General features: G+C 49.1%; 2 protein-coding genes across 4 annotated transcripts; both read left to right on the top strand.

The window, feature by feature from the left end:
• Positions 1-12,273, top strand: SEPTIN3 (septin 3). 3 transcript variants are annotated; one of them, XM_064656707.1, is made up of 10 exons: positions 1-235; positions 5,028-5,219; positions 5,469-5,597; positions 6,333-6,414; positions 6,784-6,921; positions 7,285-7,402; positions 7,822-7,917; positions 8,766-8,865; positions 9,353-9,404; positions 10,633-12,273. In XM_064656707.1, exons 1-10 carry the CDS (start codon positions 226-228, stop codon positions 10,766-10,768), a joined length of 1,053 nt encoding a protein of 350 aa, XP_064512777.1. In that variant the 5' UTR covers positions 1-225; the 3' UTR covers positions 10,769-12,273. The 3 variants fall into 3 exon arrangements, with proteins under 3 accessions (XP_064512777.1, XP_064512778.1, XP_064512779.1); XM_064656708.1 differs by having other exon boundaries at positions 2-235; positions 8,769-8,865; XM_064656709.1 differs by having other exon boundaries at positions 5-113.
• Positions 12,274-14,145: 1,872 nt separating this feature from the next.
• WBP2NL (WBP2 N-terminal like) lies at positions 14,146-24,008 on the top strand. Its single transcript, XM_064656720.1, has 8 exons — positions 14,146-14,304; positions 17,301-17,409; positions 17,953-18,088; positions 19,629-19,721; positions 20,471-20,680; positions 21,078-21,206; positions 21,532-21,608; positions 22,470-24,008. Exons 1-8 carry the CDS (start codon positions 14,246-14,248, stop codon positions 22,515-22,517), a joined length of 861 nt encoding a protein of 286 aa, XP_064512790.1. The 5' UTR covers positions 14,146-14,245; the 3' UTR covers positions 22,518-24,008.
• The last annotated feature ends 556 nt before the right edge of the window (positions 24,009-24,564 follow it).

Below are 24,564 nucleotides of genomic sequence, written 5' to 3' on the forward strand. Positions count from 1 at the left end.
ACATGACGATGGCAGCAGGAGCAGCACCAGCATCCCCGCTCTGCTGAAATAGCCACTGGAGAAGGAAGGGAAGGAGAGTGGGGGAGAACAGGACACAGGGAAGAAAGAGAAAGGTAAAAGCAAGCAGAGCCTTGTAGCCCACCGTACTACTTCATCAGCATCAGGCTAGAAAAGTGGGGGGAGATCCACCCCCTTGCGAGAGGATTCGGAGACAAAGGAAGCTTCATGTTCAAAGGTAGGATGCTCCGGGCTCGGCAGAGCTGGGCAGCGCCAGAGGGATGCCGCTGGGGCTTTTTGTGCAGGCATCCTACGCCATGCCCCCTCGTTTCCCAGCTCTGGGCACGGGGGAGGGATAACCCCGAAGGGCAGCAGGGGAAATCGGTCCCGGCTTTGACGTTCCTCTGTCTTTTTCCTTTTGGTGGCAGCAGTCTCGTATGAAGGAGAAGGAGCAGGGCTGGTTGTGGTGCTGATGGGGAGTAGCTGGCGCCAGGCACTGCTCTGAAAGAAACAGATAATCCCAGTTGGTCCAGGGCTGGGGAAAGCCCACAAGCTGCTCGGCTCCTGGCTTGTCCCTTGCCAGTGACAGGCAGTCGCTGCGGGGGCAGCGGGGGTGTCCTGGGCATCTGCGCAGGAGCCGGCAGGCATGAGGGCAGGGGAAGAGGCAGCTGCGGTGGTGTGGGTACCCTGGTCCAGGGGTGCTCAGCATCCTCTCGCCTGTGCCGCCCAGGTGTGAGCTGGGCCATGGGGTAAGGATTGCAGGGCTGGAGAGCGGCACTGAGGGCTGCTCGTTGGGGCTGGGGCTGAGGCGGCTGGGCTGGGGATGTGGCCAGTCCCTTCCCCTCCAGCTTCTGCATCTCCAGAGAGGCTTCGGCACACACTGCCCTAGATTTCACTGCAGCTGGGCTCCTGCCCAAGCCCTTTGCAGAGTGCTGAGGGTAAGAAAGGTTGCTGCTGGGAAGGCTGTGGCAGCCCAGAGGGTTGATCTTCAAGCCAGGCAAAAAGACCTGTAAGAAGAATGACTCTGTTCTATACCTGGAGGTCAGGCAGTGCATCTGGCCATCACGGCTCAGCCGCTGCCCTGCACAGCTGAAAGAAGTCCCCTGGGGTCATCATGGAAACTGAAGGGGAAAGATATTTTTCCAGTGGAGAGATGCTCAGTCCAGAACCTCTGCAAATCTGAAGCAAGGAGCAGGTCCTGATCCCTGCCAGCTCCAGGGAGGCTGTGCTACTCAAACAGCTGCTTGCTTTCCTTTGTAGGGACCTGGCATCATCACCAGTTGAGGGCCTGCTCCTGCCAGATGACTTCAGGTTCTGAACCAGTCCCTCCTCCCTGTTCCATGTCTGCAGGCAGTGGAACTGTGGGTCCAGAGCCACATGGGTGGAAGGGGCTGGGGTGAGATGAGTGTGTGGATCATCGCTTCCAGCGGGAGCGAGACAACCTTGTGCTGCATGGGAGGAGAGCTGCTGCGAGGCCATCCATGTGTTACGTGGGGGTTAAATAGCTTTTCTTTGCTGGAAGCTGGCTTGTGGTGAGCACTGTTTGCAGTCCTCCCTCCCTCTTGCCACTCAGACAAAGGATGGAAAGGCAGGGGGAGGGGATGCGACTGTATCTGGGTTATCAGAACATAATAGATGTTAGTCCCCACTACCTGAGCCCCTAAGGGACCTGTAGGGCCACCTCTGCCCCCAGACAGCTGCTGAGAACCTCAGAGGTAGACATGAAGGGTGAGCTGCAGTAGTGGTGTCTGCTGCCGGCCACGTATGCTGGCCTTCCAGGGAGAGGTTTTGGGGTGGATCATGGGTGTCAGAAGCAGGAGCTAGCTGGGACTGTGGGGACCTCTCTGGGCAATTGGTGTGCTTCTGATCCTGCCTGTCCTGGCCCCAGATGCTGCACTGCACCTCTCCTTGCTCCAGAGCTGAGTGGAGCATCTCCTGTGAGCCAGATAATATTCCCTGACAGTCCAGCCCAGCCCAGGCCACCCCCTACGGGATCTGGGCAGCAGGGGTATTACCAGCAACCACCCTCTTAAATGAGCTTGTTAGCATGTAGAACAAAGCAGCAAAGAAAAAAGTGGTTAACCTTGGCTACCCCTCTGTTCATTGTCAGCTGTACTGGCTGTAGTGCCCTGTCATGTATTCATTACAGGGAACAGCTGGAAGGGCTATGGGATGTGCCCGGGACACATGATGCCACCCCTTGAGCAGCCACTCAGAGCGCTCAGGAGGCTTCCTAGCAGTATTAGCTTTAATGCATATAAAACAGCCACTCCCAGGAGAGCAGGAAGGCACATTTCTTGTCTCAGGGTGCCTCTTATGGCTCTGGTCCCTGTTTTGCACACCCTGACCTCCCTAGCAGGTTGTTCCTCAGTTGGATCCTTGGATTCATCTGTGGGAATCAAGAGGTGGAAAATCATGTGCAGAAAGCTGAACCCCTAGGGTATGAGTTATGAACCTCTTAGTGAGCCTTGAGGCTGCCAGCAACTTCCCTCCTTCCTCATCCTTCCTGTGCAAGAATGAAGGTGGAAGGAATAAAGGAGAGGGCAACAGATTCCCTGAGGACAAGCTACTACCCAGGAAGCAAAGGGGTCACAGCCCACGTGGCCCAGGTCCTCACCCATCCCATGCAGCTGGTCAGCTGGGCTTTCTTCTCACCTCGACCTGTTCCTATACCTCTCCAGGGTTTATTTGGCCCCACTTATTGCAGTAGCCAAGTGCCTCACTGGGGCCACAGCCCCTTGTCCCACATGCTCTCATCATTACCTGTCTCTCTCTTGTCCCTCTCTTTGGGATAGGTGGGAACCCAGCAGGGCTGTATGGGGTGTGTGCTGGCGGATGCGGCAGCAGGATGAGGGACGTGGCACAGCCATTAGACCATGATACAGGTGGTGTGGGGCAGCCTGAGAGAGAATGAGTGAAGGGCAGTGTGCAGGAGAGCTGGCCGGCCTGGCCCCCTGTGCTGTACGAAAAATCTGGGCTTTCTTGGCTGGCACCAGCTTTGATAAAGCTGGAAAAAGACAACAGGAGCCTCAGGGAGTGCTTCATCAGCAAGAAAGGCACAGACTAGTTGTGATGGGTGTAAGAGAGGATTGCAGCTGAGAAGTGCTCGGCTCGGCAGGCTGCCTCCTCCAGCAGCTGCCCGGCAGTGTGAGGTGCTCCAAATTGCCAGCCTGGTTCAAGCCAATGATCCATCTTGTGCTCTGGTCCCCCCAGGGTGCTGCTCACTGCTTCAGGAGAGGATGATGATAGCTCAGGGTGCCCTTGCTCAGTGGGGAAGAGCAGTAGGGGGGCCATCCTCCTGCCGACCTTTTCTGTATGGGCAAGGTGGAACAGAGCTGGTACAAGAGCCTTCAGATGTTACTCACAGTGCTGTGCAGGAGTGGCTGTGCTACCATCCTCTCACACAGAGGAAAGATCCCTTCTCCCAGTTTAAAATCAAAGACTTCCAAGCAGTGTAGAAGGAGCTGGGTGACCCTTCCACAAGGTCTTTCCTTAGCACATGATAGTAGGATATTACAGCTTATATAAAATGTAAGATCTTCACCATGTAGAGCAGCCCTGTGTCTGCACAGAAGCTCTGATGTGGGAATGCCAGGCAGGGTCCCCAGCTATCCATGGAGCCTGCTGCAGCTTAACCCGTCCTTGAACAAAATCTCTCTGACCTCTCCCCACCCTGCCTCTGCCTGGCCTGGCTGAGCTATCACAGGGACTGTGGATTGGTGCCATCAGTGTTCAGAGCCTGATGATCTCTGAGTCATGTTCCTCACCAAGAGGGGCATGTGTCACGCACCAAATGGCAGTCGCCTGCCTGGCTGCCCATGTCCTTCTCTGCAGCCAGTGGATTCTGCTGAAAGGAGAAAAAAACTCTGCTGAAATGATGGAGAGGGATAATTTAGTGTGAGATACTTCAAGTGAAGTGGCATCCAAAACAAACAGAGTACTTACCAAGCAAAAACACACACTGTCTCTGTCCTGGAAAAATAACCACTTAATGAGACAAAGTGTGGGGGAGTCAAGTAATTAGAGTGGGAGAGGCTCTAGTTTGCAGCTGGATTGTATATGCAAGGTATTTGATTCCCATCCCCTTCATCCTCCTTTCTAGATTCATCCCTCACGCCTCCCTTCCTCAACAATTACAGCTTTTCTTCAATGCCCGGTCCTCTCCCAACCTCTGGCTTCCTCCCAGTGGCATGGAGCTGCTCACTAATGAGACAAGAGATGGAGATAAATGGGCAAGGCCTGCCCTAAGCAATGTGTGCCATCACCCGAAAAAGAGTCAGAGAGGCTAGAACGCCCTCAGGGCCTTTCTTTTTGCCTGTTTGTTTTACATGGAAGAAATGAGGAGGGAGAGGTGAGGAAGGAAAGATGCAGATAATAATTTTTTTGATCATGATAATTAGTTTCTTGAACATGACAAAAACCACTGGTTTGTGGATGGGAGGCAAGCACAGAAATTATAGCCATGCTTTCACTTCCACCACTGCCTTCCTCTGAGGAACTCAGCCTGCACAGCACCAGCATGGCCAGTAATGCAGCTGCCCCTGGCAAGGGCCAAACTTACAAGTCCCCACAGTACATCCCAAACTCTGTTTCAATGCCAGGACTTGACACACAATAGTTCTTGAAAATCTGTTCTATCACAAATTTTATGGTAAACTTGGAGTGGCAAAACACTGGGGATCCTGTGGAGAACTGAGAGACAAAAATGAGGAGACAAATACAGAGCTTTGGGCACCTGATTAGCAGCCCAGCCAGGCTTGCTGGGTCTGTTCCTGCTGTTTGGAAGTAGCCATCAATATGTGGAAGTAGCCATCAATGCATGCTCATTGAAGCCACTTCACCTCCTCATCTGGAGTCGTGCATAGAAGTAGATGTTCCTCCATGAAGAGCCTTACCCCTAAAATCTTGCCATTCAGTCATCCTCAGTAGGCCTTGAAATTGCTCAAAGTTGCCCTCAGCCTCTGTGACAGGTCAGAAGGGAGGTTGTTTTACACCTCGTTGACGATTTTTCAATCTTTCTTCCCATGCAGGACCAGTGGAGAACAAAAACGAAGCAGCCATGTCTGAGCTGGTCCCAGAGCCACGACAAAAACCAGTTGTACCGATGAAACCCATGGGCATCAACGCCAGCTTGCTGGGCTACATCGGTATTGACACCATCATTGAGCAGATGCGCAAGAAAACCATGAAGACAGGTTTCGACTTCAACATCATGGTTGTAGGTAGGCAGGGACCAGATGAGGAACTGGGAACCATGGCCAGGGACTGTCCTCTGAGGCCAGGTGGGAGAGCGAGCCCTGCGGGGAGGGCATGAGGGAGCAGACAGCATTTGCTCTGAGGGAAAGGAGAGCCTGCACAAGGCAAGGAGACACCTACAGCCCCTTCCCCTGCCAGCCTGGCTCCATCCCCTGGGCCTGCTGCCATCACCAGCCTGTGACAAATGTCACAAACTTCCTCTCTGCAATCCTCAGGTCAGAGCGGACTGGGAAAATCAACGTTGGTGAACACCCTCTTCAAATCCCAGGTGAGCCGCAAATCTTCAGGCTGGAACCGTGAGGAGAAGATCCCCAAGACAGTGGAGATCAAAGCCATCGGGCATGGTAAGAGCCAGGCTGGTGTGGAAGCAACACTGATGCTTCAGTGCAGTCTTGGAGAGGGTCCCAGTAGTCCACGCAAATAGTTCTTTGGTATTAGGCAGCCCTTTCTCCATGGAAAGCTAAAGGACAGTTTTAGATGGCCTCAGAGCCAGACAAGGCTTTTCTTAAACAGCAATGCCATTAATGCCAGAGCCTGAAGTGAGGGGTAGAAAAATAGTTATAGATTTTTCTTCTGCTAAGACATTAGTCTGCATGTGTCGATTAAGCCTTGCTGTAAGACATTCCCACCTGCAGACACTTAATCATCTATACAAGTTGCATTCATGGGGCCCATCCCAAGCCCAGCAGAGCACATCTCCTCATGGCAAAGCATCAGTACAGCTCCTACAGTAGTACAGGGTAACGAGCATCATCTCAGCTTCAGGATGATGCGTTAGAGGGGAGGAGAATTTGTGTAAGTAAGGTAGGTACTACCTTTGGGCCACAAATTGAGCACAAATTCGTTTTCCTGTGTCAGAGTGTTGTAAGGTGGCTTTGGTGCAGATGTTACCAAAATTTGGGGTTAGACATGCAAGTGGGGGTCATAACTGTTAAGGCATAACCCAGCCTTGTCTGGTCATACTTGCTGGGCAGGGACAAGGCCAGAGCCCTCTTGTTCCCTTGTAGGACACAGAATCATGTTTCATGACAAAACAGGTCTCCAGGGAGAAATATGATTGTTTGCAATTTCTCCTCCAGTCATTGAAGAAGGTGGTGTCAAAATGAAGCTTACAGTTATTGACACGCCAGGATTTGGGGACCAGATCAACAATGAGAACTGGTGAGTTTTACAAGGTCAAGGCCTTGTGTCTCAGGAAGGTCTGGAATTAATATAGTATATGAAGTGAGTCTCATCTACTGGGCCCTGGAAAGCATCTGGGATCCTGCTGCACTCAGGGGGCTGGTAGTGGAGCCATGAGATGGTGAACACCATGGGTCTGTGTGCATGCTTGGGGGTATGTACCCTTTACGAGGTGAATGGTTATTTCTGTGCCCAGCTACAGAAACTCTAAACATCTCTGCTGATAGCAAGATGCTTGAGGTGGATACTTTTTATGCCTGAGCCTGCTTTGCTGCTGTCAGAGCTGGGTAGGCAGAAACATGAAGAGATTTGTACCTGTCTATTCATCTCTCTCTCCCACTTTAACAGCTGGGAGCCTATTGAGAAATACATCAATGAGCAATATGAAAAATTTTTGAAAGAGGAGGTGAATATTGCAAGGAAGAAACGAATTCCAGACACGCGAGTGCACTGCTGCCTCTACTTCATCTCCCCTACAGGCCACTCGTATGTACACAGTCCCTCATTCCTCCTCAAGCCCTTGGTGTCTCTGTGCCAGATATATACCCTACACTGCTCCATTTCAGACATGGATCTGGGGATCCTGCCAGCAGAGCTGGCCGCTGTTTAACTTAACTTCAGGTGCTGTGGGGCTTGAAAGGGTCTAGGATAACAAGAGTAGGAGAAATGCCACTGTGTTTTTTGGGAGAGGGCAAGATGGATGGGAAGAAGGAGATGAGAGCATGGTGGCAGCAAGCAGAGTATATACAAGGGAGGGTTCACTGATGCCCTGATGCTGAGAGAGTCACTAGGATGAAAGGCAAGGAGGGTAAAGTGACCCCTTCCATGTTGTTCCCTCTTGGGCTGCAGCTTGCGGCCTTTGGACCTGGAGTTCATGAAACATCTCAGCAAGGTAGTGAACATCATCCCGGTTATTGCCAAGGCTGACACCATGACCTTGGAGGAAAAGACTGAATTCAAACAAAGAGTGAGTATCTCCTCTCCTGCACGGGATCCTTCCCTGCCCTGGCTTGGAGGTGGGAGAAATGAGTGGTATCCTTCCTGGGATTGCAGTGCAGTCCAGCACTGGGTGGGTGTGTAAGTCCTCAAGATGCAGCTGTTTATAGCTCTGAGGGCATCTTTAGAGAAGGAAGAAATGTGTGCATTCCTGTGACATCTTCTGATACATTCTGTTACGGGAATTGGAGAGCCAGACATGTAACTGGGGTCAGGAAGAAAGACTCATCATTGCTGATGTGTGTCCTCACTTTGCTGTGCACTTCCTTGGGGCAATCCCTCCAACCCCTGCCCACTGGAAGGATGTCCCAGATGTGTTTGCTCGGCCATCTCAACTGCCTTCCCCTCAGGTTTGTGCTGCTTTATGTTCCAAAATGTCTCTCTGCTTAGGTGCGCAAAGAACTCGAAGTAAATGGGATCGAGTTTTATCCCCAGAAAGAATTTGATGAGGACTTGGAGGATAAAACAGAGAACGACAAAATCAGGGTATGAAACATTTTATTGTGGGAGGGGAAGGGGGAATGAGGAGGGCACCACATTTTGTTCTGCACTTAGCACCATTGCCCTCACACATAGTAAATAAACTGCTTTTTAATCTCCATTCCTATGGTAACTGCAGTCTCTTCCCAGGCCCAGGGATATCCATAAAGCTGCGTAAACCTATGAACATCTGCACAACCTTATGGATAGCAGGGTCTCCTGTACCCCATGCTCTGGAAACAGACAGTTTCTCCCTGTGCTTAGAGATATCTGGGTCCCCAATAGCCTCCCCTAGTGTCCCACTTCCCAGTAAAGCTGCATCCCTACTCCATTTCTGGCCTTCCTTGGTACAGCCATTTCAGCCATTAAACTTGTTGAATTTTCCTGTTTCTTACTGGGGAGGATTATTTTGAGTCCTCTCCTTTTTCTCTTGTGAAGAACTACAAACTTGGTGAGAAATACTCACCTCAAACTATCCGTATGAGCAGTCCTGGTCTGACAGACCCTCCCCTGGTAATACCAAGGTACTTCTTCTCTGGTCATCTCCCTCTTCATAAATGCTGGTGATGGATGCAGAAAAGCTCTGCCTCCTGCTCCAGAACCCTTGGCACTGCTGCAAGCTACCCCCTAGGCTTGGGGTGGTGCAAGGATACCTGGAAAGCAAGGGTCCAAAATGCTAGGGATAGCACTAACGGGTGAAGAGGACAGCCAGTAAAGTTTTGCTCGGGAGAATCTCTTGCCTTGGAGAAGGCCTTGTGTTTGTTGAGCTGAGAGGAGGAAAGGTGGATGGGGAACAGTCATGGTGCTGCTCTATGGAATGGGTTCAATAGGTCTTTCCACGTGTCTCTCCCCAGCAGGAAAGCATGCCCTTTGCAGTAGTGGGTAGCGACAAGGAGTACCAAGTGAATGGCAAAAGAGTCCTGGGCAGGAAAACACCTTGGGGAATCATTGAAGGTAAAAAAAACACTTGCTTCTGGGAGCTGAAAGTATGTCTGCAGGTCACAGTAATAGACAACATCCAGATATGTCCCATGGATACCTTCCCATCCCATTTGTGATAAACTTTTTGAAACAAAACAGGAGGAGAATTCTCAAATAGCTGTGCCAGAAGGAAACTGCCATGGCCAATGCAGTGCCACTACCACGACATGGCAGAAGCTGGAGCCGCTCTGAACACCACAGTGTGTGAAACTAAGCTCCTGAGGTTGCCTTGGTTTTCAAATATTCAGTCACAAAATTCATGTGTGACTGCCCAGCATCTCTTCATGTCTCCTCAATGCTCGACAGTGTGGTGTTCAGACAACTGTTTGTCCTTTCTGAAGTATGCAGGTTCTACCCACCTGGAACCTGCCCCATGGCAGTGACTTTCCCATGCTCTGTAACCACAAAGGGGTTGTTGAAAAAAAATCAAATGTAACGCAACTGCTTGCTTTCTTTTCAGTGGAAAACCTCTCTCACTGTGAATTTGCTCTACTTCGAGATTTTGTCATCAGGTAAGGCCATGATCATGCACTAGTTGATTAGTCATGAGTCTTCCTGAGATCCACTCAGAGTGAAATAGCCCCTATGGAAAGGAGAATGGAGTACATTTCAGGCAGTGGAAGCTTATGTGGGGTAGGGTTGGATTGAGTTAAGGGGTAGATGCTCCAGTGCCTCTCTTAGAGACATGACCACTATGTCAAGTAGGTGCTAGTTTTCATGTATGGGCTGGACACCTGGAGAAAAACAGAGTACTACCACATCACCTATATCCCATTAAGGTTGTAAAACCTTCTATTTGTTGCTGGAAAGAGGTCAGTGATCAAGAGGTCACTACCCCCTTGTAGACCTCGTGTCCTTCCAGGTTGAAGGATGTGCTGAAACATATAAACTGGAAGTGAAAAGCTCCATATTTCATTCAGCTTTCATTATCCTGTCTTATTTCTACTCTGTTTCATGAAGTTGCCTCAGTATAACTGATATCTGCCCCAGATTCTGTAGGAGAGCTGCAGATCCAGGGTCACCTCTATTCCCTATAAATAAAATAAGGTTTTAAAACAACACCAAAAATAAGGAAAATAAAGGAAACAAAGTTCAAATCCAGAGGCCTGTGGCTCATTCCACCTGTGGGTATGGGGGTATCAAGACACTTGGCCAGGTACAATGCTTTGACATCACCCTACTGCCCTCTTTTTGTTCTGTGATACCTTCAGCAGCAGAGATGCATTCCCCAAGTCTTCCTGTAAAAACAGCCTACCCAAAAGATCATCACAAAGCATATAGCAATCCAAGCCCACAGGCTTTCTATGAAGGTTAGAGATGATGCTCACAGCAGTGTTCTGCAGGTTATGGTCTGCAGTGGACCTCATACACCCTCCTGATGCTTCCTTGTCTCACCAGTACTTCCGATAAGTTCCTGTCTGCTCTGACACACCAGGATGGCCAGTAGCTGTCCAGGTGGCACGGGTGTGAGAGGGGCAGGGCACTGGCAAGCATAGCCAGGAAATTCAGCCTGTATCCTGCATCCTGCATGTGTGCCCTTGAATGTTGATGCTCCAGCTCTCAGTTATGTATGATGGCACCTGTGCCAACCATGCAGAAAGAGGGGTATGATATTAGCAAGACTGACTGAAAAAATCTCCCATTTATCTCAGGGAATAAAATTATCATCAGAAAATTAATACTGACTGTGCTGATATTGGTTATCATACCCTGTTTCCCACCTCATTTTATCCTCTGCAGGACCCACCTTCAGGACCTAAAAGAAGTGACCCACAACATCCACTATGAGACCTATAGGGCCAAACGGCTGAATGACAATGGAGGGCTGCCCCCCATGACTGTTGAGACAGAGGAAAACCATGAAAGTAACCTGTGAATGATCCTCCTCCCCGCTATCACCCAGTGTCTCTGGATATGACATCCCACCCCTGCTCTCCTTGACTCTGCCATGGACCTGTCTCTGAAGCATGTGGCACATCCTCCGTGGGCGTGAGAGGATGCAAGTGTGAGTGTGTGCAGGCGTGCATGTGCCCACCTGTGTGCCGGAGAGGGACCAAGGGCATCTCCCCCACCCTTCCCAGAGTGTCCTCATTCTCAGTTTGTTTTTTGCACAGTGGACTGTCCGTCATCTTCCCTTCTCTCTTTTCTGTGTCTCAGCTGTGTGTCTTGCCTGGGGCAAATAGGGTTGGGGGGGAGGATTTCTGGGTGCATGGATATTGGAGGTGGGAGGTATGGGGCATGCTGTGGTCCTGTTTTTATCACTTGGAGACATGGCAAGGAGAGACTCCAGGAGAGATGGTGAAGCCAGTGCATGCAGCGCTTCCAAGAGACGTCAGCAGAGATTTCTCTTGGATCTTCCATGGGTGTAAAGGCAGCTGGTTGCTCTGAGGGCATGGTGGCCTGGCATTTTATCCCCATTTCTTGCTGTGGCTTCCCAAGGGGAAATGGCACCTTGGAAGTGGATAGGTAAGAGAAGACTGACATGTTTTATGGTTCAGAGCAAGTGATTAGTGGGAGGAAACAAATTAGTTCTTGGGCTGTAGCATCTATTTGAGAAGCATCAAAGTACTTGGGGAAAATATATGTATTTTCAAAAAGAAGCAAAACCCAGAGGAAAAGAACATGTGCCCATTGCAGAGGGTGCATTTGCCCTGCCCAGTGCTAAAGTCAAAAGCCATGCTTGTGTCACAGGCATTTGACTCTGTGCAGATCAGACCAAGCTGTCCTGGGGTCACCTCACCTCCTGGGGTCACCCCATCCCATTGCTGCAATCCCCCATTGCAGTGGTCTCTCCACCAGCAGTGAGCACACTCCAGGCAACCTTACTCTGACCTTTACCCAACATGGCCCCTGTGCTGTGAGAGTGCAGGAAAGACAGTGACACGGGGGATCCCTGCTGGGAGCTCCCACAGGGACAGCTCCACTCGGCACAGGGCCTTGAGGATCTTGAGAGGAGTGAGAAGAGCTATGGAGTGAGAAGCACTGGGCCAGGGTGTCTCCCTGGGTCTTCACTGATGGTGGAGACGCAAGAGATACCTCTTCCTCATTGATATGGCTGCACTTGTTATTGCAGCAGTCTCAGGGCTGTTCTGTCCTCCTACTGTCCCGTGTCTTCCTCAACTCCTGTGCTTTTATTCTCATTCCCTTTTAGCCCTCCATAGCTTTCTTCCTTCCTTTCTTTCCCTATCTCACTTTCTCAGCTCTTTACCCTTTCTGTCTCTCCTTCATTTCTCCAAGAACTTGAATATTCCTCTTCTCCAGGCTGTTTCCTCCCTCTCCCAAGCTCTCATATCTTCTTAATAATGTGCTTTTGTGCCCTGTTGAGGAGCTGTCATTTTACCTTCCCCAGAGTAGAAAAAGGCACAGCTTTACTGAAGACTACATGCCTGTGTCTAGCTGGTGTGAGCTGTTTTCTGGATGTCCCTGAGTGAGGTGGAAAGTTGGGTCTGTCTTGGGCAGAAGGGAGGGGGGGGGGGAGAAGATCAGAGATGTCCTGAGTTTGGCAGTGTCTGCCTGTCTCTGCACGTCACATGGCTGGCAGGGATTGTCCCCTCCAGGAGACAACTTAAAATGCACGGGCAGAATGCCATGGTGTGGGATGGCAGCACTGTGAGTAAGGGGGAGTGCGGTCTGTTTGGGAGGGAGGCTGGAATGCCTGACGAGGGAGGGAGGAAGGAAGAGGGAACAGCAAATGAGTAGAGGAGGGGGACTCAAGTCAAGCCCGAGGCTGCTTGACAGAGCGGTACAGGGGCCAGGGCTGGAAACAGGGTGCTCCAAGCCTTAGCAAAGCTGTCTAAGAGCACATATCCCTCTTGTGGCTTTCTCTGGTGCTGTCACTGCAAAGCAAAGGTCTCTTCACTCTCACTCTCACTTGTCCGTGCAAATCAGCCATGCTCAGCACCACTAGGATGCGGGGGCCATACCGGCTCCCCGTAGTGCTTTCACCACCCACGTTCACAGCTCCTGGTGTTCCTGTATGCAGTGTGTGCACATAGCCATGCAGCCCCCTTCCCCCTGCACCAGGCCTCCTCAGGCCTGCAAGAAACAAGAGCCTTGTCACCAGCGCCAGCAGCCGTACCATGGACCCTGCAGAAACCATCCCGCCACGCTGCTCCCCATCCTGCCACACAACGAGCCACCCTCAGCCCAAGGCCATCAAAGACATCCTCATCAAAGACATCAGGGCTGTTTCTTCACAGCACCGAAGCACGAAGCCATGTTCTGTGTTCATCGCCCTGGGCTGCACTGTGGTAATTTCTAAGACTTTTGGGCCCAAACAAGAATTATGGCAGAGAGACAATGCTGCCCTGCTTAAGGCAAGCAAAGCAGGCTCACACAACAGAAGAGAGATATTTTCCTGTAATGTAGATTGCAAGGAAAAGGCAGTGTGTTTCACCCTGTAGGTTTAGGAATTTTTATTTGTTTGTAATAAGGTGGTTTTTATGCTCTGCTCTGTAATTTCTTGTTAGATCATGGACTACTTCTAAAGGATCCGTAAAAGCTCGCTGACAAACGCAAGCTCAGGTATTCCTCACTGCCATCTGCTCATGCCAATATCCTACTGACAACTGTGTATCTACCAGGAAGTCTACAAATGGCAAATTCAAAAAAAAATCCCACGTTGCGTGACAACGGGAGATACTGTGGGGAAGAAGTCTCTGTCGATGGATAAGCTGGGAAAAGCCTGAATCGTGCGCCACCAGCTGAGTTCCAGGATGACCACAGCAAGCCAGCTGTTCCGCCGAAATATCCCCTGAACAATATCACGGAGGGATAGAGTCGAAACCTTATACCACAGGTGCCCACTCAGCGCGTTCAGAGACTCACAAACTCTCCACCACACACGCCGTTCGCCGGAAAAACTTTGCCAAGCACACGGCAAATCCTGGACAACTTCCACTGAGGCCAAGACGACGGCGGACAGGCGCGGTTACACTGAGCAGAGCGAGCGAGCAGAGCGAGCAGGGCTGCGCGAAGGCATCGGTGCCCGCGACTCGTTACGTGCGGCCCGGCGCGGGGCGGCCGCGGCGCGCAGAGCCGGGGGCCGGCAGTGCCACCGCTCTCCCGGCGGCCATTAAACCAGCCGGCCATTAAACCAGCCTGGCCATTAAACCAGCCCGGCCACTAAACCAGCCCGGCCACTAAACCAGCCCGGCCATTAAACCAGCCCGGCCATTAAACCAGCCCGGCACCGCCTCATCCGCCTCCTCTGCCCGCCTTATTTCCGTCTCGCGCCCGCCACGCGCCCGTCGCGCCACGGGGGGCGGGGCCAGCGGGGCAGCGTTTGGGGGCGGGTCAGCCGGGAGTGACGTCACGGCCGCCCCGGGTAAGGGGCGGGGCTGGCCGGGCGAAGATGGCGCTGAACAGGAACCACTCGCAGGAGGGCGGTGTCGTCATCCCCAATGCCGAGAGGTACCGCGGGGCCGGGGGGTCCTCTTCGCCCCCTGTCCTCACAGCAGGGCCGGGCGGGGCCGGGCCGGCGGGGCCCGAGGGTGGGAGGCTCCTGCTGGCGCAGCCCCTATCCCCTGCCTGCCCGCACAGGCCCGGCGCGGCCTGGGGTCTGCGTTGTTAAAGGGCTCCTGGCAGGGTGGGAGAGGGCTGGGGCGGGCAGTGCGGGGAGCAGGCCTGGCTGGGGTCCGCAGAGCTGCCCCGTATTCGCCGCGGGAGCTCGGTGGTCCTTAGTGCTGCTCCAGCGGGCGTCGTACGTGAAGAGTGAGCTGCCATCGCTGTAAAACTCAAGGAATTGGGGTTTTTTTTAAGGTCATGCAGTTAGTGACATCAGAGAGGCAGAGACCGCTTAAGGTAGGAGTCTCGATCCCTTGAGTTCGAAGTAAGAAACCCTTGTTCCTTCTCTGTGCGGAGGAGCGCCTCTCCATGGAAGCACAGCCAGGTGCTCGACGCCTGCCCTCGCTCCAAGTGGGGACTGGCAGACCGGCTTAACGGGCTCGGGCTTCGGCTTGGTTGTGTTCGGGTGCTCCCAGCATCCTGGCAAGACACATCTAGAAACTGGAGGCCCAGTAAAGGATCGAAGTAAAAGATCAAAGGAGTTCGTTTGGAGCCGGTGGTCAGTAGGAAAAATACACTCCAAAAGTATGCTCCAAGTAGTGTTGAGTTTGTAGCTGACTCCTAATACTTCAGTCAAGGAAGTCCTTTGACATGTAGAGCTCATGCTGGTTTAAAGGAGATCTTTCTGTCCTTTGAATCATGGGCTGCATCAAAAGCAGTATGGCCAGCAGGTCAAGGGAGGTGATTCTGCCCTTCTGCTCCACTCTGGTGTGACCCTGTGTGGAGTACTGCATCCATCTGTGGAGTCCCCAACATAAGAAGGACATGGAACTGTTGGAGCAAGTCCAAACGAGGCCACAAAGTTGATAAGAGGAATGGAGCACCTCCCCTGTGAAGACAGGCTGAGAAAGTCGGGGCTGTTCAGCCTGGAGAAGGTTTTGTGGAGACCTGGCAACAGCCTTTCATTATCTGAAGGGGCCTACAGGGAAGCTGGAGAGCAACTCTTCGTTAGGAACTGTAGTGATAGGACAAGGAGTAATGAGTTCAAACTGAAAGAGGGGAAATTTAGGCTAAACATTGGGAAGAAATTGTTTTTCTGTGAGGGTGATGAGACACTGGAACAGGGAGGTTGTCGATGACCCAAGCCTGGCAGTTTTCAAAGCCAGATTGGATAAGGCCTTGAGCAAGCTGGTCTAGTGGGAGGTGTCTCTGCCCATGGCAGTAGGGTTGGGACTAGGTGACCTTTAAGGTCCCTTCCAACCCTTAACATTCTGTGCTTTTATGATCTCAGGCCATTCTTCAAGGTGCTGCTTAGTCACAGGTGGGGACAGTCCACAGGGTGTGCAGCCCTCCCGTGACAGCCCTGGACAGGCATGAAGGTGCAAACCAGTTCAGCAGCCTAATTACTCCCAGTGGTGGTGGCTGCTTGTTATTTGCTTGTGTGAGTAGCTGTGAAGGAGTAAACATGACAATGACTACATAGAAATTCTTCCCAGTGAGGCAAACTGATGTGAAACGCTGCTAAGGGACATGGCTGAGGAAGTGTTCTGGTAGGATCAAAGCTGTCAAGAAGCTGGTTTTATTTAGCTTAGAAGAAATGTTTCCCCCTTTGCATTTTGGAAATGGGAAGAGCTCTTCTGCCTCGTCAGTCTTTCCCTTCCAGCCAATCTGAGAATCTGCATCTAGCTCAATTATGAAGTAATGTCCCAGTGGAATTTCTTGGTGAGGTTGTTTATTTCTCATTAAAGCTAGACTTTTTAATGTCTTCATTCTCAAGTAGGTGCATTTTTCAGATACATCTACAATGTCCTTCTTTTCCCTAAAGAGCAAACAACCTGAAACTACAGGGCTTTTGGTTGTTCTCCTGTATGGTGGCCCTGCAGACTCCTCCTTTCCCCAAATAATTGTGCAGTTTCATGACTTTATTTGAATTCTGCAATATGCTGATCAGAATAAGGATTACTTCAGATGCAACCTGTTCCAGGCTTGTGCTAGTTTAGGGTTTTGTGATTTTGTTTTTTCATGCTCTTGAACCATAAAACACCTCAGCATCTTCTGCCACTGTAACATGCTGACAGTTTATCACCCCCGAGGCTCTTTGGTTTATTCAGCAAATTTTCTTACTGTGTGGTATGTTTAGGATCTGCCCCCTAGATTCAGTGACATACTTTTCCAAGATAACTGAAAAGATACTTAATTTTCCAGGCACCTCCATACCCCTAACCCTGCAGTGTTCACAGTTCTCATCTGGCTTTGTGTCATTAGCAAACTCTGCTAATGTTCCCATAGATATCCAACAATAATATTCTTATTGCTGACATTACTGGCTCATTGTTTTGTTCCTTAGCGTGGTACTGTTTATTACAAGTACTTACTTAAGTCATGTGAAGCAGGGTCAGCAGAGGGGGTGTTAGTAAAGCCACTTCCTCAGTTTGCACAGTCGGTGCAGTGTTATAGCAGTGCTGTTTTCCAGTGCAGTGGCCTGGATTTGAGCATGGATTGCGGAGAGAGGATTGCTGTGCGATTACACCTTGGCATCAAGGGGATGGTTTCTGACAACTCAACTCTTTCTGTTCCCTGATCTTTGGGCTGAGGCTTTTTATGTGCAGAGCAGAATTCCTCAGCCTGAATTTCTCAGGTTTTTTGAGACAGAAAGAGAAACTGTTATTTAAAGCTTCCCTTTGTGGAGGAGGAGCAGAGCTTGTCACAGGTGAGAGGATGAATTCTTCCACTCCACATAAATCATCCCTCTCTGTTCAAAGTCAAAATGGCAGGGCCCACAGCAGAACTTTTGGGATAATATTTAGAGTTTTGGTGTGCTATTCCCCTCCCTGTGTGATGAGGGTGTGTGTCAGAGCTGTTGCTGAGTTTTTCTCTCCAATCTGTCTGATTTTCTCCTGTAGTGTTCTCAAACAGTGTAAAGATGTGGAGCTCTCCTTCAGTGACGTGACAGGCAAGCCTGAAGTCTTCAAGGGCACCAAGAAAGGGATGCTGTATCTCACCCCTTACAGGGTAAGTCTGATGCCACCAGGGCTGTTTCTTTCTCAGGAGATCTTGTGAACTTTAGACCAGAAACCTAGTTGGTGGTAGAGGTGATTTTTGTTGTGGAAGGAACCACTGACAGCACTAGGTAGGAAAAGGGAAGGTGGAGATAGGATAGTGCATGCCTGTGTTACAATCCCAATTCTCTACAAAGGCACATGCAGTCCTGGAAATCACTGTCTAGAGAATATATTTCATATAATGTGTCATCAGTATTACTTTTTTTGAAAACTCTCATAACTTATCCTTCAAAAGCAGAACAATAAAACTATGTAACTGTGTGTGTGTGTTTTAAGTGGTTTATTATTTTGGAACATACATGCTTCAGGTAAGTGAACAATGTGCCGTCAGATCCATGGGGGTTCTGCTGTATTAAAGCTGTGAAATAACACGATGCATATCCATACTAGGACTTAAGTTACCCTCATTTTCGATGCTGATATGACTAGAACTCCACAATCATCCACTATATCGAGTTCAAGTAATTCAGAAGTGCTCCCTCCTGTCTTGCAGGTGATCTTTGTGTCGAAGGGCAAGGATCCTATGCAGTCTTTCATGATGCCATTTTATTTGGTGAAAGGATGCTCAATTGAGCAGCCTGTTTTCTCTGCCAATTACATCAAAGGACAGATTCAGGCCGAGGCAGGAGGTAAGCGCCCGTGCTTTGTAGACTGAACTCTTCCCAAGTGTCACAAGAACTTTTTTGCTGAACACCAGACAGATGACTTACATGCACAGGCAACACAGGGTAGCTGTGGCAGTGTAGCTCCTGTGAGATATCGGCTGAGATGACTCCCGTCTCCTGAACTTTAAGGCACTGCTACTGTGTTACTTTCTGCCCCCAAACTAGGAACTGACTTTCACAGGATGACTTTTGTTTAATTGTGTAACTTCTGTCTTGCTGTAGATACTGTGTTTACCCAGTTTCCTCCTGTGCTTGTTTTTCTCCTGTCTTTGACCTGGAAGTGTGGCTAAATGACAAAGTCATGCTATTGATAGACAGAATTAGCAACCACTTTTGTTTTCAGGAGGTCAGCAGCCACTTACCAACTTGAGCATCTAGGGAGCTGCTGTCCATCTTTGATTTAGCTTTGATCCCAATTTGAGTGCAAAACTGTTAAGACTTACACTGGTGTTCATGACCAAACATGTGGAATTGCAAACGATAAACAGGGATTGAAAAGAAGGCTTCTGGTTTAAATTTCTTCCCTCTCCAGCCCTGGAATTAGTTTACGTGCATTTTCATGGCATCTGGAGAGCTTATACTTTTTGCTTTCTGTTCATAACAAGGTTTTAAAGTGATTGGGTTGTCTGAGGAATGTGGATCAGCCCACTTTCTTGTGCTGAAGTCATACTAAGACAGTGCTTTGAAAGAGGTGAATCTCCAAAGGGATGACTTTATCCATGATGGATTATTTTGTTATATTTCTATACTTTATTTCTGTTTTGTCCCCAAGAGACTATCTCTCTTTTTACTAACTTCATTGTTAGACAAGGAAGATAAATCTTATTTTATGATATCTTTTATTTAAATGACATCTTTTACTTAAATGACCCCTTTTTCTTTTCTAAAAACACCAAAAAACAAAGCACCCCCTGGAAAAAAAACCCAAAAACCAAAAAACCAAAAAGCCCTGGCAAAACAAAGCAGTCTTACTTATCTTGCAATACATCACCTACTTGAATTTTTTTTCTGAAAAATTATTATACCTCAGCATTTAATAACCTGTCTGAGGTTCTATGTGTCAAAGAGATTAAAAATGTTACATTTGATTTAAATCCTAGCTTGAGTTGCAGATCCTAGTCTGTAGTCCACTGAGGTCAGCAATAAAACTTCTTCTGAGGGCTTTCGATTAAAATCCTCAGTGAAATAAATATTCTGTCTTTACACTGTGTTCATTATTAGGGTCTATTAAATCTTTCAGGAAAGAACAAAACAGCCTAGTATCTAGAGTAGGCTGCTTCTACATGACTATAACTTTTAAAGGGTGAAGAAATAACTTAGGGAAGTTGAGATACTATTTTGGGGACATCTGCTAGCAGTGCCGTGACTTTACCTGGTAATAGGATGCAAAATAGTTTTGAAATAAAAAAGAAAAAAATAATTGGAGTATTAACAATTTTGCTGTCTTGGCTGCTACTGAGGAGGTTAGTATTCTGTTTCAGTTCTAATTCTCTCTCTCTCCTAGGTGGCTGGGAAGGGCAGGGGACATTTAAACTGACTTTCAACAGTGGAGGAGCCATTGAGTTTGGACAGCTGATGTTCAAAGCTGCTTCTAGTGGTAAGGGATTTTCAGAACCTGTTGTTCCCCCATGGTCAGCTGAGCTAGTAAGCAAATAGTGCTCTTTCTGAACTTCATAGAATGAGGGGTACCCAATACCCTCTTCCACAGCAAACTATTTTTTCTCTTTTCAGGGGAACTTTTTGTTTTCCCTTCCAGTCCTTTTTCTTTAGTTCATCTTAGTGCTTTGTGCAGTCAAAATATTCTGGGGTTTGTGCTTCTGAGGTAGACCACCTTTTTCTGCAGAACCTTATTCCTCCTGGAAAAAAAAGTTGAAATATGCGATGGTGAAAAATTGATTCCCTTACCCATCCTCAGCTCAGTAAGATGGGAGAAGTTAATGTGCACATTTGGAGAGGGGAAAAATAGTTTTTAGAAAAATAATTTCTATTTAAAAGTTTCAAATGGGAGGAAAAGTACCTTTTTTCTGATACAGTTTTTTTTTAAGAAATGTACGTTTTAAAATGTACATTTTTTCCAGAAAGAAGGTTTAAAAAGAAGGAAAAAACACTTTACTGATGCTTGCTTTAGCGTGGTCTTTTCTTCAAGCAGTGGGAGGTCTTATGGTGGGACTGGTAGCTATGAGGTAATATTTTTGCAGCTGTTCCCTTTAACACCCTGTGACTAATGCTTTTCAAGCACACTACTATGCCAGGACTATATAGTGAATCTAGATGAAGGGAAACCTTTCATTCTGTGCATTTAGTTGTAAGAGAAGATGTCTGGCTTACTAAACATGTGCTCCTTAGCTTCCAGTGGCGTTCCTCTCCAGAACCCTGGCTATGGCTATACACCTGTTCCTGGAGGTTATGCACCTGCCCCCGGTGGTTATTCACCTGTGCCAGGAGGCTATGCTGCCCCTCCACCACCAAACGGACCATATCCTTATGCACCACCTCCAATGAATGCCTATGGACCTGCTCCACAGCCCATGGGATATCCATATGCCCAGACTCCAGGTTTGGAAGTTGTGTAACGATGACTCTGTTTGATATTAGCTGTAAAGAAATGACAGTGGTACAGTGAGGGTTACTGTAGTTTTGTCTCCATCAAGGATCCTTGTCCTTGAAAAAATCTGTCTCATACTGTTGATCACACCCATGTGTAGCTATACTTCCAGCTATATGAAAATGTGGTTCATAAGTTGTGCTGCTGCTTGTTAGAATTATTGACTGCTGACATGACAGGCATTAGCAAATTGTAAAATCCCTGCTGTCTGCATCCCTGCTAAGCCCGCCTAGCTTCCCTCTGGACACTGCTCTTCTCCAGAGCTAATGTGCTGCCAGCCTGTGAGCTCTCTTCCCCTCTGTCCCATTGCCACAGTCCAAAGCATCAGTCTGATGTTGTCTTTTTCAGGTATTTACCCACCACTTCCAAACATGAACCCTGCGTATGCGCCACCTCCACCACCCTACTCCGGGCCATCTCCTGCGGGACCTTCAGCCCCCTCAGCTCCCCCATCCTGGGTGAGCCCTGGGATGCCAGGTAAATGGGACTGGGGGCTGACCAGGGTTCGGTTGCAAAAGGACGCATGGGGCCTTGGGCTGAGGGTGTCATGGGCACAGCATGGGGAACCTGTTCTTGCAGGAGCTCAAAGTCATCTGTGGGGAGCTGCTCAGCCCTGCAGCTGACTACAGCTTGAGGTCAGCCCTAGCCAGCTTTCCTGAGCTGCTCTGAATTTTAACCCAGCTTGCTGCAGTTCCTGTCAACTCTTTGGACCTTTCTTGCCTCCTTGGAAGAGCTATGGCTGGGGAGGAGGCTCTGGGACCACTGCCTAAGATATTTAAGGTGGCTTTCCTTTTTTTTTCAGGAAGCAGTAAGGCCATGGAAGCTGCTTCCAGTGCATATTACAATCCTGCCAACCCACACAACGTGTACATGCCCATGGTGAGTACTGTGCCTGGTCTGTAGCTGCTCCCTCCTCTGTCAGTGGCAGAGACAGTGGTTTGCTTTCATAACAATTTGCTTTCATACCTTCATGTTGAACATCCACAGAAAGTATGCATTTTTCTGGGAGGGAGGCATGGATGTTGGTCCCACGAGGAAGGCTTGTTAAATTTTCAGTCAGGAAAGGAGGAAGGCTTTAAGATTTGTCAGTAACAGCCATTTGTTACTGTCTTATTCCTAAAGGCATAACAGAGAACATGCAGAGCTCTCTGCATCCATTGGACGTGAAAGTGGGGAGAGTTAAAGAAAAACAGGTCACTTAAGGATGAGAGCATGTGGATTTCTCTTTCATTTTTTTCTGGGCTGTATGGAGATGAGAAGGTCTCTTACTGTTTTGTTGGTGGAGCCAGTAGGTTGGCTGTACCCTACACCTGGTACAGTCCATCGGTGCCCTTCACTGCCTTGTGTGGGTCTGGCTGGCTGGAGGGTGATGGAGCAGCAAAGCTGGCCCTCAGCCCAGGAGCTTTCTATCTGCTGGGTCAGAGCTATGAGCCTCAACAGGGACAAAGCCCTGGAAGAGGAGGGAGGATGATGGTTAAAGCAGATTAAATGGTTCATTTACAGTAGACCACTTGTTACCTGATTTTGAGGGGACCTTCCCTAGAAACATTATGAGAGACAGTGTATATCATGGAGCATAGCTGACACTAGAGAGGAATGGTGTGATGAAATGACAGCTTAAACTGTAGCACCTGGCTCTATCTGTAGCTCATTGCAGAGCAGTCATTTCTTGTGAGCCAAGCCTGGAAGAGCTTGTCATAAAACAAGCAGGGTTATTGACTCTACTGTATCTCCTTCCAGGATCAGCCACCTCCTTATACACCTCCCGAGGATAAGAAGAACAACTAACAGAAGGAAATTGCAATCAGCCTCCCACATTCTCTCTCCCTGAAGACAACTTGGCTGTTAGTACCCCTGGAGTTAACATATCTCTGGATCTCTGTTTCTATATGATAGATGTAGTGCTGGGCAGCTGAGCACCTGCCCTCCTTAAACATTAAGTCAGTGGCAATACAAGGCAGAACAACAGCACTTTCCTGCTTATTTGCTTTATCTCATGGGGTCAAAGCACTAACCTTTTGCTCTGCCATTGGCTTGAGGAGAGAGATAGACTTCTTATTAAACCACCAGTATATCACATGACTAATCTAGGACTAAAATGTGAAGGCTCTGGGATCTTGGAGTAAAACAACTTGGAGTGCCAAACTTTTTACTTATGAAGCACCATCCAAGAGGAAAGGTGTAGAGAGCCATGAGGTTCCTTGCATAGATTCTTGGGTGTCCCAGAAAGGTGTTAAATTTCTTAAAATTCTAGCACAATTCAGCGTGAGATGGGACTCTGGAAATCCTGTATTGTGCTGGAAGTGTACAATTCGTGTCCTGGACTAACAGTCATGAGGTGATGACCTGGGAAGTGCATTCTAAGAGACACTGAAGCATTTGGCTACGCAAGAGGGAAGGGGATGGGCACCAACCAGCCTGCCTTTGTAGCCATTGAGTAGAAAAGCAAACAAAGGTGTGCCACAGGCCAATGAGCTGATAGACTGGCAGGCATTCGGATCAGTCTTCCTTCCCTGTCCTAGAAGCAGGCCCCATATCTGTGCAATGATCCTGTGTCAAGCAGCTGTTCTTCAAGCATAATGGAGTCAAGTGCTGCACAGGAGGCTGCCTGCCTTGGAGCGAAATATGTTACGTTAGGAAGATGACCTGGCACTAGCCTTGTCAGCAGACAGGTCTCTCAGCCCTGACTCCCTCTGCTGAGCAAGCTTGCACTGTGTGCTACCTCCACAGGGGAAAACTGGCCCTCATCTTTTCCTTTAGGCCCACATCTGAGCAACGTGGGCAGGTGGGCACTGTAATCCCTGAGTTGGATTGCTTAGGAGTGCAGTGTCCTCTCAGCTGGGAACCGCTGTCTGAGGTGGGTGTTACTATCGCTCAGCTCTCTTGCAGAAACTCTGGCTGCTCAGCCACAATCTTTCCTTTTTCCTTAGGACATAGTGCCATTAAACCTGCTCTGAAGAGAGTCTCTAGTCTGGTAGAGACCCTTGTGATCCTTTACTTATGGGGTGATTGTACTCCTTCCTACAGCCCCCTACCTTCACAGTGAAGGGGAAGGAGTGTTTTGCCTCTTACTTCCCTGTGTGCCAGGGCTCTCCTGTAAGTCAGGTTTGCACAATTTCAAGCAGTTCCACATAGGGGGGAAGTAAATTTCCTTATCTATAAACACTTTTTAGGTCTGAGTTAGAGATATTCTAATAACTCTGTATTTAAAAAAAAATCAACCATGAATGTTTGTAACTTTTTGAATTGCACTTTAATACAGGAGTGTTGATACCTTTAGTTGCCTGTTCACTGTTGTGTGTATGTTGTGTTGACCTTAATTCTTGTATACTGCACAGAGGGCTGGAATGGGTTCGGTTGGTGGCGTTCTCTCAGGTCAGCTGTGAGCCAGTCCTTCTCTCCCCCGGTACATGCCTACGCTGGATCTGGAATCAAGTAACTGGAGAGAGGGAAAAGGTGGGGCTTATCCCCTTGCTGCCTGGGAAGGGCGGAAAGCTGGTTGGTGCCTTTGCTCTCATCCAGGTATCCAGAACTGGCACATGTTCATGCCCTCCAGGCAGGCACAACACTGCATTTAGCAGGGCTGTGTCACCACAGCCCTACTCACTACAGCTGTAGTTGTTGCACCTTTTCTCTTAACATTTGCTGCCACAAGGAAGGCCTGTCTTTAAGAGGAGCTCCTCACTAGCAATTTTTTTCCAGTAAGGGAAAAATAAATATGATAAAGGAAAATGGCACTTAGCTGTGGACTGTAAAATCTGTTTCCCCTTGTGCCAAGCAGTGCCATTGCCCTGCTGAACATGATGTAACTACTGGAAAGCCATTTCCCACTCTG

The sequence above is a fragment of the Pseudopipra pipra genome, chromosome 5 (assembly GCF_036250125.1).
Source record: "Pseudopipra pipra isolate bDixPip1 chromosome 5, bDixPip1.hap1, whole genome shotgun sequence".
NCBI lineage: Eukaryota > Metazoa > Chordata > Aves > Passeriformes > Pipridae > Pseudopipra > Pseudopipra pipra.